The sequence below is a fragment of the Passer domesticus genome, chromosome 12, assembly GCF_036417665.1.
Source record: "Passer domesticus isolate bPasDom1 chromosome 12, bPasDom1.hap1, whole genome shotgun sequence".
NCBI lineage: Eukaryota > Metazoa > Chordata > Aves > Passeriformes > Passeridae > Passer > Passer domesticus.
The window spans coordinates 18,167,379-18,180,777 of NC_087485.1; the positions used below are offsets into that span (position 1 = coordinate 18,167,379).

A 13,399-nucleotide genomic window follows, 5' to 3' on the forward strand; every position below is an offset into this window, starting at 1 on the left:
TGTTTTATGAGGATTTCTGAGGAAATTATTTCAGGCCTAAATGCAGTGCTGGGGGCAGGAATAGCAAAGATATTCCCTTTGTTCAACTTTTAATGGTCATGAACACCACAGCAATCTGTGTTTTGAAGGAACACATAGATGAACAAATCTAATGAGCATGGGGATGTGTTTGAAGGATCAGTACAGCCACGATCCAGAGCAGAAAACTCTGGCTAGCGAAGGGTCAAAGTTTGCAGAGAACAAATTGGTAGTAGGATAAAGAAGCAGGAACTGGAGCAGAAAAGCAAAATGACCACAAAGTTGTGAACACAAATGATGCCAAGGTGAATTTTAATAAAAATTTGGTTCTGCTTAGTGCATGGATACAGATCCATAAGAAAAATGTCATTATATCCACTGACAACAACTGATTTCTTTTTTTCACAGTACTTGTGATGAAGTTTAAAAAAGGACTTAAGAGTGTTACAATTGCTCATAGCTTTCAGAAATCCATTTGGTGTTTTAGAGTCCCAATCATCAAAATTCAGATTTAATTGCAAGATACATCTGAGTTGAGATCTGACAGAAGTATAAGCCCCACTGATAAGGCAGCAGGGTTATTTGGCTGCCACTTGGTCACGTAAACTGCTGATTGCAAGCAGCAGTTGAGTTACCTGGGCCTTCTACCTTCATTTTTAATGCATGAATTTTTCCAGCTGCCTCTCTTGCTATTAAGAATTGGTTGCATTTTATTTTATATGCTGCAGCATTAAATCAGAATGATGACTGATTAGTTGAGGCAGTAATTATCATCCTGAAGTTTACTGCTTTTGGCTGGAGAGGCAGCCGAATGATTTGGCAGTGCTCTGGCCTTGTGCCATGAAAGCCTCTATTTCCTCCACAGTCCGTGGCACACACGTGAGCAGCTCCATGCCGGTGGCTGTCACCACGATGTCGTCCTCGATCCGCACCTGCACAGGGAGCACACGGTCACCAGGGAGAAGGAAGGGCGGGAGGAGCACCTCAGGCTGCAGCAGCAGTGAGGGCACAAGGTGCTGCTGCAGCCCAGGCAGAGCGTCCCCCTGCAAGCACGGAACTGTCACAGCGTGGGGCTCTGCAGCTGCAGCTCCCCTTGGGCCACTGGCCCCTGGCACCCTCCGGGGCTCACAGCAGCTTGGTGGTGACCCGGGTGTGGTGGTGGCCTCACCCTCTGCTGCAGTGGGTACAGCAAGGACAGTCTGAGCAGGGTGCTGCAGCAGTGAGTTCATGCTGTGCCATGCTAGGGGGGCAGTAAATCTCAACCCCCTGACAGCAGGAGCAGTAACAAGAACATTCTTCCCTGGATTTGCCTCCAGCCTTCTCAGCACATGACTTGCTAGGGACAGTGCCTCCTGATGCCCCGTCTCTGCCCTCAAAGCTGTCCTGTTTCTGAGCTGAAATTCAGGTAGCTTCTCTTTGCACTTAAAACTTTTCTCTAAACACAGTAAACTTTCAAAGCGAAACTCTGAACATAAAATACCTTGTGGCTGATATTCCACACAGTGAATTTTGAGCTGATGAGAGAGACTTAAGCAGGTCAGACATTTCTTTTAAAATACAATCACTAAATTTCAAACCATGGAAGGAAAAAGCAGATCCTCTCAATTTTTCAACTCTTGCTATTAAAATGAAAAGTGTGCTCCATTTCTGTTTGTCTCTAATCTCTTCTTACCAGTAAATGTGCCTACACAGTCATTCCCATTATCTTATCAGAAAAATGTTGCTAAGTTGCTAAGCTGCAATAAAAGCAATTTTAGTAAGGTGCAAATCCAAAAGAACACAAACCCTGGGTACTCCCACCTTACAATTGCTTTAATTGTTTCTGACCTCTTGACATTTTCAACTAAAAATAAAGCTGGTTAACATTTGTACTTCTGATTGCAAAATAATCCATTTGTTCAAACAAAATGAGTCATCCAGTCCTTATTAAACTGTTTAATGATGTCTTTGCCAGATTATTTCTTTTACTCGGTATCAAGTTAAGTGTATTATAAAGCAGAATTAAATAAACAAACTCCATTGAGTTTACACATTTGTTTTGGACAGCTGTAAATTTGAAAGCTGTGAGGCTCTTTATGCTCAGTGTGCCTGAAAAGCTGGTGCCTTGCTGCAGAAGAAATCAGCAATGACTCTGCACTTGAACAGAATTTATCAGGATGGGCTTTTTGATTCACTGTTTCAAATTTGACTGCCGAGCAAAACACAACCCAAGATTCAGCAGGAGGGCCCCACTGCATCCAAAGGCAAATCCTGATGTGTGCCTGTCCTGTTGGGTCTTGGGCAGAACCTCCCTGGGTGGACCGGTCCCTGCCAAAAACCTGATGGTACCAGGCTAACCCTGCAGGAGTGCCAGCACCCAGGGCCAGAGCTGGGAAGATGGAAAAAGCCAAAGCTTCACACTGGCAAGCCCAGGCAGGGTAAATGCAGCTGGACACAGTGATGATGTGGAAGGTAAAAATGTCAGTGCAAAAGTAAGTCTGAGAGCAGAGGGAAGGCCACACAAAGCTAGAACTGACTGCCTACAGAGAGAGCCTTTTCCCAAGCACTGCCAGCTTCACAAACCTCCCCCTGCTTGAGCTGAAATTCCCCAGCTGCAGCAACTATCAGCCACAATTCAGCCTCTTGACCAGCAACGTCAGCAAAAAACCAAGAAAAGTGTTTGTTCTTTCCAGTTCAGTGCTTCATGACTTCAAAATATCTCTGCACTCTTTGGGAGGATGTACTGACTTAAACACAGTCCTACAGTGGGGAAGAACAAGTGGGGCAAGGTGTCTGTCCACACTGTTCTCTAGGTCACAAGAGAGCTGGGAAATAGGTAAGAGTGAAAGCACAGTCAGGTGAGACAGGACTGACAAATAATGGACAAAGAGAGCTGGGACTGACTAAGGAGCCCAGGTGGGGAGATCCTGGTGGAGGTGAGAAGTGAGACATCCTGAATGAGGAGAGCACACAGGGGCTGGAGCTGCCAAAGGCAGGGAACTGAGAGTGACCAAACGGAGGAGGAGTGCCATGCCCTGTGACTCCTTGTACAGGAGGAGAATTGTTAGGAGATCATACAATTGCTAGGAGATCATACAATCTGTGCCACAGCACTGCTGTGATCTGCTGAGGAAAGTGGGAGAGCCAGTAGTGCCACATCAGCCTGCTCAGCATCAGCACCTCCAAATGGTCCATGGGATGTGGATGGAGGCACACAGAACCACTGCTCCCTGGGACCACCCACCACTCCCTAGGAACACGCCTCTTCTTTCCCCAGAATCTAATCCTTCCTCTGCTGGATGAATCTCGTCTGAAATGGATGCTTGCCACAAGAGAGAAGTCAGATTTCCCATTTTCAGTGCATAATTTTTCCTTTGCCTAAAAGTAACATGAGTGCAGAGGAATAGGCTCTCAAGGGGAAGGAAATTATTTCATTTGCTCTTTTCCTTCACACCCTCCATGCTTCACCCTGAGTTTAAACTCAGCAGCAGCAAGAAGCAGCTTCAGAGGACCTGCAAAACCTTCCTCACAGGAGAGCCTGTCATTTGATCTTGTCTCCTGTCCAAATGGACAAAAGATGCTTGATCTCTCTGGCAAGGCTCACTGGTTTGGGACTGCCTTTCCCAGAGGGGGACAGTGGTTATGAAACTTGCTCTCAGAGCTGTCCCTGTTTGCAGGCTCTTTGTTCATCAGTACTGCTCATTTCAGGGCTACAGAGTGGTTTGGAGTTGGGCACTGAAGTGTGAGGCTTACTGCACTCCCAGCTTTCAGAGTGCTCTGCAAAAACCTAGGGGAGGCTTTACTTTCTTGGTGTGAAATGGCAGACTAAAAAAATCCACTCCTGTAAAGATGCAGTGGCCAGGGCTGCTCCAAAAATGCCTTTTTCTTATCAAGGGTAGTGGCATGATCTGTCTAGCTAGACCTGATTGCACAACTGCCTAGCACCAGCAACAGGCCATCATGTGGCTCCACTCAATGGTCCCAACTCTGTCCCAAAGCAGGGCCTGGGGGCACAGCCAAGGACAGCACAGGAGTTAAATACCAGGGCTGCTGTCAGCTCTGAACAGCCTCGCACTTTGTCCTGACTTACTAATACAGCCATGCTCCCCAGAGCCCCCTGTTACCTTCCAAGGGAAACAGGGTTGAAGCTCTTGCTGATTTCTTTTGGATGATAATATATATACGAGGCTTTTGACAATCAAGAAACTATTTTGGCCAATTAAATAATCCAGATTTCCATGATGACAGATCCCAGATGTCAAAAAAGGCAACTGATGAAATGTCCCCTTTTTTTTTAAAATCTATTGATCATTTGTTTGATTATGGCTGTGGAAAGCAGCAACATTAACACTGCAAGACCTTGGAGTGGGACACTTGTCTGGAAATGGTGACAGGACATGCCACACGTGGGACCACCCAAAGCACACAAGCACACGTCTGGCTGGAGGACCCGTGGGTCTGTTCCTACAGCTGGTGCCCTACAGAGGCAGCTGTGTGCAGCCAAGGGAACTTATTTCAACCCAGCCATCAACTTCCCAATAATTTTTTAACAGAGCAAATTTATCCTGAGCAGAGTTTGACTTCTGCTCAGAGGGACTGGGTAGGAAACAGAGCTCTGCCCCAAACCCAGGCTGCAGGGCTGGGGCAGCACTTCCCTGCTGCTCCACACTGTGGCTGTGCCAAATGTTTGCTGTAGAGGCCTGTAGGCTCTGTGCTCAGGGAGTCTCATCCCCTGCTGTTGTCTTCTTGGCACAAGCAGGTTTCATTCACAACCAAGTAGTCATGTCAGGAGAACCTTTATTTTAAATGTCCACACTTAAATTTTCACATTTTTATAGAAGAGGATCAATATTAGTGGGGTGAGGACATGTGCTTTATTAGATTAATTGATACAGATGGGAAAAAAGCCTCAGGTGCCCAGTCCCTTCATCCAGCTCTAAAAGAAGCATTAAACTACAAGCTAAATACAGGTTAGAAACAGCTGGTCTTACTTTAATCTAATTATGTTAATTAGACAAGAGAAAAGGGCTAAAGAAGGTTCATAAGTACCTAGCAGTAGTTTTTGGGTTGCCTACACCTATCACTTCTCTTAGAAGAACTTTTAAAGGAAGTTAAGTATGTACATTGAGACAATTGCTCTCCTATGAAAACTTTTGAAGAAATGCTGTGTAGCACTATTACTGTGATACAATAAGCAATATTAAAAAGCAGATGAGCATAACATTTATTGCCTAATAAACAATTTCATTTCACAATACAAATTCACCATAAACTCAGAAACAGAGACTAATCTTCTGAAAAATAAAAATCAGGACAGAGACAACTTTATGGCTCTCTGAACCAAAGGTAGAAGCAGTTATATATCTTGCTCTTTATTTGGTTTAGCATTAATTCTGAGTAAGGGAGGTACTACTGTTTTGAAACTTATTGTAATATTAGCGGATCTTCAAGTTCCTGAGCTTTGTAAATCTGTTTAATTTTTAAATGAGAAAAATCTGTAAACAAAAGAAAGTAATGCATTTAACACCCATCTGTCTTTCAGCATTTTCCCTAAGTTGCATAGTTTTCAGATACTAAGTCTAGTGCTAGTTCTACAAATCCTAGGGAAAATAAAGCCTGAACAGAGACTGAATGGCTTTACTGTGTCTTTGAGAAAACATCATATGAACTGCATGAATCAGTAATCAGCTTACGAAGAATGGAAATGTCAAACCCTAAAGGGCAGCATTTGGAGTCAGCATTTCCCCTTCCCTGAGGATTCAGCTGCTTTTCCTGAGCAATACATACAACTGCATGCACATCCCTCTATTTGCACATCTGTGTTTATTCAGGAGCGTGTGGGGCAGAGTCCAGGCAGAGCAAAGGTGCCCTGGGCCAGGCACTGTGCCAGCAACCAGCAGCAGCCCTTGTCCCACAGGATTTATGACCTCTGAAAACTGGACCTTGGTTTTGCAGATGGAGAACTGAAGTACATGTGACTGAAATGTCCCAAAATTGGCCGAGAAAGTTTGTGAGGACTGAACCCAACAGCTGTCAAGTGAAGAGTGTAGGGCTCTAGACAGGCAACATCCCTGAGCACTCTGGCTTCCCCCTGCAGGGATCTGTCCTTGACCCAGAAGAGGTGAAAAGCCCCGTGAGGAGGTCCCTAAGCAGCAGGGACAGCCCCACAGGCTGTGCAGGAAGGTGGGCTGGGGATGGTCTGTCCCAGCACTGCATGGACACCTCACGCTGCCTCTTCTTCCCTGCTCCTGCAGCTTCCACAGCCTCCTCATGGCTGACTCCAGCCAGCACAAATTGCAGCAAATGGCGACAGGCTTGCCCTTTCTGGCACACTGCAAGAGCTTTGCTTCTCAATGCAGAAACTTGTCACAGTGAAGAAAGTTCTTGAAAGCCCAAAAAAGACATGAATTCAAGGTGAATTTATGAAAAATCCACAAATTCCCTGTGTGGACCGACTTAGAATTACAGTGGTGTTACTTCAGTGAATGTTAGTTCATTATTGAAGTGAATTACTCTAAACCAAATTAAGAACATTTTAATTAGTGCTGAGCTCTGCAGAGAGAAATGCACAACTTATTTCCTTTTGTAGAATGTGTTTTACACTTAAAGGAATTGGACTGGCTGTAGTGAACTCTTCAGCTACAACTGACACCAATACTAGCCCCTGTACTATTAATATTTATTAGTAAAAAATGGGGCTTTACAAGATCTTTTTTAATCCCATAGAAAGAAAGTTTTCTGGCATGCTTTTGTGAGAAATACTCACTCTGGATAAACTAGAATGAAACATTTTGTTCATAACTGACCACTCTACACAACACAAATGGCATCTTCTTTTTATGCAGAATTAAGTCAGAATGGTGAAGATGGAAAAACTTTTTTTGATTGCTCTATAATCCAGCTTTTGTGAAAAATTCAGAAATATTCAGATGTATTCCAGTCTTAGATTTTATTTTCATTCTTCTCCTGGACAAAATCAAGTGACAACATCTGGCTCAGGGTATGTGTGTATTATTAATTTTTCTCCCTAAGTAAAATGTATTGTTCACAGGGGGATCAGAGATTTAGATTTTTGCTCAATCGTTTTTGGGCTGCCCCTTCTTTTAGCAAAGTTTGTTGGCTAGCTGTCCTTACAAGTCATCATTACAAGAAGCTAAACAAAAATGAGGGAACAAAGTTTGCTTGAAATTTCTGGAACAAAAGTGCCTGATCCAGCAACTTATTACCAAGGTAGAGATCCCGGGCTGTCACTCCTGTTCTGTGCAAGCACAGGCAGAAGGTGAGCCACAGGCACACCTCAGGCTGCAGAAATGGAGTGGGCATTCACAGCCATTTGGGAAAAATGTGGGCTTTGCTGAGCAATTTCAGGGAAAGCCCACCAGGAATCAATTCAGTTGCTGAAAAACTCCCACAGAGTATTTACATGGAAAATGAAGACAGTTAAACCTGTTTCCATTGCAGTGTCAAGCTACACAAGCACATCACAGTTTTCTTTTAAAATACATTTCAGTGTGTGTTGTCACACAGAATGTGCTCACAGAAAATGCAGAATTAGCTGCCTTTTGTTCACCAGTACCTCAGTTGTCTGGCTGGCAAATCTTGATAAAGAAACAACACAGAGACAGATAATGTCCCAGACCTGAGCAGTGAATGAAATATCAGCAAGGCTAAAGTCCTGTGTCTCTTAACAAGGCTGCACCCACACCATGGGTGGCTGCCCTGGAGCCTGGCTGGCTCACATGACCGCGGACAGCACACACAACTTCTCTGTCAGGGCTGGTGGTTCCAAGGCAGCTCAGACCAAAGTGCTACAGTAATCACCCTCTCAAGGCTGGGTACAGTGATAAATGAGTCAATGGCAGCAGCAGACAATTCCTAATGAGTGACTTTTCCTACCAGTGACTGCTCGCTGTGTTGGGACTTGGCAGAAGAGGCACGGGGAGGATGGGGATGGCAGCTGCCTGCTCTATCTCCTCTGTGCAGGGACAATGTGGCACCCTTCAAATGCTTGCCCTGCTGAAATAAAAGCCCACTGGAAGCACTGCAGCTGCTGAATGCTCTGCGAGGGCGGTGGCTTTGAATGGGAAACGTGCCCTGGACAGCATGCACAACCAAGAACCCTCCACTTGCCCAGCAGCTGCTGCATGGAACGATTGCCCAGATCACCTCTACCTCCTGTGGCCAATTCTCCTGTGCCCACTGCTGCCTGAGCCTGTCACACTGAGCCCTGGAACCCCACCAGCCGCCCTTCTGGAAAACAGGGAAGGCTCCCCCAAGGAACAAGTTTCTTGCCATTCTGTCAATAATCCTGTAAGAGCAATTATTGCTGCTTCCATCTACTGCCTCCCTGACTTAAACTGCATCAGGCTCTTGTGCCCCAGCAGGAAGCACTGAACTGTGCTGCTGTCAAGGAAACCAAAACAGAACCCAGTTTCATATTTCATAACATACATGTTTCACACATTAGACAAAACACTTACCTGGCAAGCCACTCTATGGTGCTGGCAGAGGATATTTCAGTCAATGGGAAAATATGGGTCTATCAATTAATCACTAGTAAAAAACCACATTAAAAAATTAGAATAAAACCCCCCAATTTGTCTGCAGAGTCGAATGGTCCAAATGACTCAAGGTGCTGCTTCAAGGAACAGCCCTATGTGCAGTACATTACAAGTCCCAAAAGAGGTAAGAGGTCCCAAAAGACTTCCCCTCAGATACACAGTAAGGACAAACAAAGAGAAAACCAATGAATGAGACCATGCGCTAAGAATCACTCACCCCACCGAATCCCCTGAAGCGCTGCAGGACGTGGCTGTTGATGAAGCAGGCCTGGGCAGGGTCGTGCAGGGCCTGCTGCAGGAGGTGCTCGATGAAGTAGATGCCGGGCTCCACGGTGAGCACCATGCCGGGCTGCAGGCGGCGCGCCGTGCGCAGGCTGCGCAGCCCCGGCTCCTCGGGGCGCTCCACGCCCTGCGGGGACAGCACCAGCACACGGAGCGCCTCACACAGAGCCCTCCTGTGCCGGCTGCTCCGTCACACACACAGGATGTAAAACATGAGCATAAAGGAGCGACACTTCGCCATGCATGGCCTCCCTCCCATCAGTGCCATTTACAGAACCACAGAATAATGAGGTTGGAAGAGACCTCTAAGATCATCAAGTCCAAGCTATGTCCAAACGCCTCAACTAGACTATAGCACCAAGTGCCATGTCCAGTCTTTTTTTAAACACATAGTGATTCTACCACAACTTAGCTTTGACATAGAGCGATGACCAGTTTTCAGCTCAACGCCCCACTTTTTTGCACCACAGAAATCTTGGCTTTGGATATGCTTTGTACTGTTATTTGTCACCCTGTTCTTCTAAGCCATCTGATGTTTACGTTCTCATAATGAAGTTTCTCAGGCACTTTTATGTAAATAATTATTGTTTTGCATTCTTTTCTGGAGGAGGAGGAGGAGTTTGATGGACTGTTGGTTTGTCCAGTGTCATTGGAGTGGTGGCACTTTCATCCTCCAATCCACTGTCACTTTTGAAAGTCTATAAATGTTGGAGTCAGAAAATCAACTTCCCTTCTTTTTACCTTGGAGGTTCCAGCATGGATGCAGTTTTATTTCGTGTCCTATTGCAACAGTTACTCTCTATCTTGGGAGAAAGACTGCACTACCAAGCAAAAATACTTATTTGCACTATTCCTTGCTCTACTCTCCCTTGCAAAGTATGGTATTGTAAGTGACATGCAAATCTTGAAATGCCCCTGCCACGTCATGGCTGAAACAGCTGAACTATGCAGCAGAGAACAATTTCTCCAAGGATATGCAAATACTTATTCTCACCAAATGTTATTAAAATTACACATTTATGATCTCAATTCAGGAGCAATGAGTCTACACATGACCTCATAAAAGCAGCCCATTTAAACTAAACTTTTGTCAGATTCAGACTTTCAGGCAACATGGTGCTGATTGGTATTATTAAAAGTTAAGTCGAAACAAGTCTGAACTAGCAAAATATTCTCTCCTTCCCAAAAGCTGGTAAAATAAAATAATGTATGAGGATGTGCTTAGTCAAGGAATTAGAAACACTGCAAATACCAGTTCTGGGTATTCATTTTCTTCCCCCCAAATGTGCCAGGTAATGCAATATCAGAATAAACATATCTCAATCCCATTAGCTTTTTGGAAATTCTTTGCAATGGTAGCAAAATTTCCCCAACAAACTACAATAATGACCTGTGAACAGCTGACAGGCCCAGCAGCTTGCAATTGTGCACACACACACTCTGCTGAAGAAACCTTCTCTGCTTTAGCCAGCAAGTCAGAGGTGAACTCATCTGTGAGACCACAACAGTGTTTATCTGCTCTCCACACAGCTCTCCTCAATCTTGCTTCTGCCCAAAGCCATGGTGCTTTCCCTTGCTGGCAGAAGGGCATCACTACCAGCATGACTGCACCACGAGGATGAAACTTCCCCTCTCTCCCAGACAAACCCTGCCCAGCACCACCCTCGGTGGTGTCCTGGCACAGCCCAGCTCCTGTGTACCTGCCAGGGGATGCAGGGAGGCTGGAGCACACCTGCACATTACCCGTGTTCTCGTCTTACTGAATCACTCCCTCTTCATACTGGGCACAGCCCTGCAGTGTTGTTTGCCCTTGAGCTCCACTTTCAGTTCGGAGAAAGCCTATTTTAGAGAAATACTGCTTTGCAGCAGCCCCTCCATAGTGCTTGCTTTATCCCCACTGGTTACCCAAGCAAGGCTGAGTTTGCTTTTGTTCCCTTTGCAGAGCTTATTCTGTTCCAATGGACAACATCTTACAGTAGCCAAGAGTTCTAGAGCTGACCAGCCTGGACACTTGGACATAGGTTTGCCCATTTTGACTGTGCGTTCCATGTGTTTTATGTCATATGTTTGATTTGGACTTTGCAGAGCACTATATATTACACCAAAATAAGAAAACATGGTTTTGTTTTACTGAGGCTAGGAAACAAGAACACTGTAATATTAAGCAAGGCATTTTGAATTTGTACTCTTATCAAAACTCAAAGAAAATCAATATATTTCTAAACTGGAAACAATAACTGCACTGAAATGGAGCCATTTTTTCTCTCATACTGCCCTTTGGGGTTTGGCATTTCACACATTCATTGTAATGTGTAAAGGAAATGAGGGCATCCAATCTTGTGGATTAATCTCTCCATGAGCTGTAAACAATTAGATTAGTGTCTGGACCTTTTGGTGCCTCGCCAACTATCTATCGGCTACTTTACAACAAACAACCCAGATTTGGCTTTTAAGTTCACTTCTCAATTCTACTTGTAAATGCCTTTTCCAAGGCAGTCAATCCAAGACAGATGCTAGAAAGACAAATGCAGAGGAGGAAAACAATCGCAAACATCCTCTGAAGGCAGCCCTGGCACAGCATTCGTATTTTTTTGCCTTTACTTAAAATAAATGGTGTTTAACATCATGTGTGACAACAAAGCCTTAGTAGCCCCCTTTATTTACCTCTGTAGAGCTGCTAAAGCAATGGTAGGCATTTTCTCTAGACTGCTAGCAGTCTGATCCTGCTTTTACTTATTCCTCCAAGGAGCTAGCAGCAACAGGACCCAAAATACACATTTGGATACATCTCTCAGCAATGCAGGGAGACTCCCCGAGGCACCTGAATATTGCTCCTCACCCAAAAATAAAATTCTAACTTCTCTGTAAGGAATTCACCAAGTCTTTTTGCTATTCCTTCCATCCTGTCTCAATCCTGGGTTGTGTGGCTCCAGGTTTCATCTCCAGGTGTTCGGATTCTGCAGCTACTGATGCAGCTCTATCCTACCCTGAAAGCATCTCTAGTGGGCCTTCAAAGAAAGGGTAACACTGCTCAGCTTTTCAGAGCTGAAAAGCAAGCAGGACAGCAGTGGGTGGGCTTGTCCCTTTTAACAAACACTAGCAGGGTGTTCATCAGGAGATGTGTGGAATGGCTGCAGAGAGACAGGTTTTGGCACGTGTTTATGTGGCCACTCACTCTGAGCAGAGGACAGCCCCAAACCAATTTGCTGCAAGGCTGAAGGACAAAATGAGCTGACACAGGAAATAAGCAGAGAGGAGCCAGTGACCAAGCTGAGTGGATGACAAAATCTCTTCTTTTGAGAACAGTGCTGGATTAAAACACATATCAGACTATGGCTTCAGCCTCCCAAGTGACATCTGATCTCTGGGCACTCATGACCACCTGGGTAGCCACCACACCCATCAGGGCCAGGGGCTGACAGCTCTCACTCTGCTGTGGTTGTCTATGAAAAGCAGGACAAACTGAGGGCTTTTTTAATGACTGAAACACCACAATCCCCAAACAGAAGATGAGAGGTCTGAAACAAGACTTGCCATTTTTCATCAAGTCGAACTCTCTTGGGACCAAAGCCCCACAGGGCAACCTCACACTCTCATCCATCAGCAGGACTCTTCTGCCATTAATGGATTTCCTTCTTTGTGAGCAGGAACCTTCCCTACATCTCACAGCTGAACAACTCAAGCTTTGTTTTCAACAATGACAACGGCGTTGTTTTGCAGTCAGATGAAGTGAAGAGTGAAAATGTGAGTGCTGGTACAGCAGCTGTGTGGGTACCTGCTCCTATCACCATTATATCCTGGAGGCCTGGCCACTGAGCAGGACCCTTGTCACAGTGCTGCACAGAGAGAAAGTATGAGCTGATAATTTGCCCTCAAAAAGTGTACAGAATAGTCTAGAAAATATTAATGCCTAGGCATCTAAAAAAGACTTGCAGTTATATTCTGTGAAAACTAAATTTTGAATTTATTCTCCTGCATATTGCAAAACAGACTATATCTGAAATTGTTTTCTAAGACTGACTTTATTTGGAGGTTCTGATCACATTTTAAGATTGAGACACTCCTCCCTCAGTAAGCACAGATGTATGACATTGTCATTTGTGACTGTACTCCTGCCAAGAACATTGGATTTGAATTAATGGTTCATCTAAGGTAACGAAAACCAGCACGGCTAAGCAATAAGGACTGTCAAGGGAACAAGAGAATTATTATGTAAACTGATTTTATTACTATGTAAGCAAAATAAAAGTTCAAATTAAGTGTACAGGAATACAAAATATTACTATTTTTGGAATAAGCAGGGAATTAGGAAGTATGCAAATCTGCCTATTTCCCAGAAAAAGGGCTGTGGAAGACTAGAATTTGCAATATCCCCAGAATATCTCAGTATAAAGATGAACTACTGCTTGCTCCTAAGCAACTCAATAGTTAATATGTTGCTTTTTCCATGGAAGAACTCCATTGTGGATCATGATGGATCTTGTTCCACAGGCAAAGCAATCAGGAGCAGAGACAGCTCCAGGCCCACTCAGGCCTGACCCTGGGTTTGTTTTTGGACC

General features: G+C 44.7%; 1 protein-coding gene across 3 annotated transcripts in view; it reads right to left on the reverse strand.

Moving 5' to 3' along the window:
* Positions 1-313: 313 nt before the first annotated feature.
* Positions 314-13,399, reverse strand: part of PEPD (peptidase D) — a 142,993-nt gene continuing 129,907 nt past the window's right edge. For 2 of the 3 annotated variants that reach the window (XM_064386917.1, XM_064386915.1), the window contains 2 exons: positions 8,776-8,967; positions 314-950 (listed from right to left, as the gene is read on the reverse strand). In XM_064386917.1, the coding sequence (XP_064242987.1) occupies positions 801-950; positions 8,776-8,967 (342 nt within the window). In that variant the 3' untranslated portion in view covers positions 314-800. The remainder of the gene's footprint in view (positions 951-8,775; positions 8,968-13,399) is intronic. The other variant, XM_064386916.1, reaches the window with a different exon arrangement.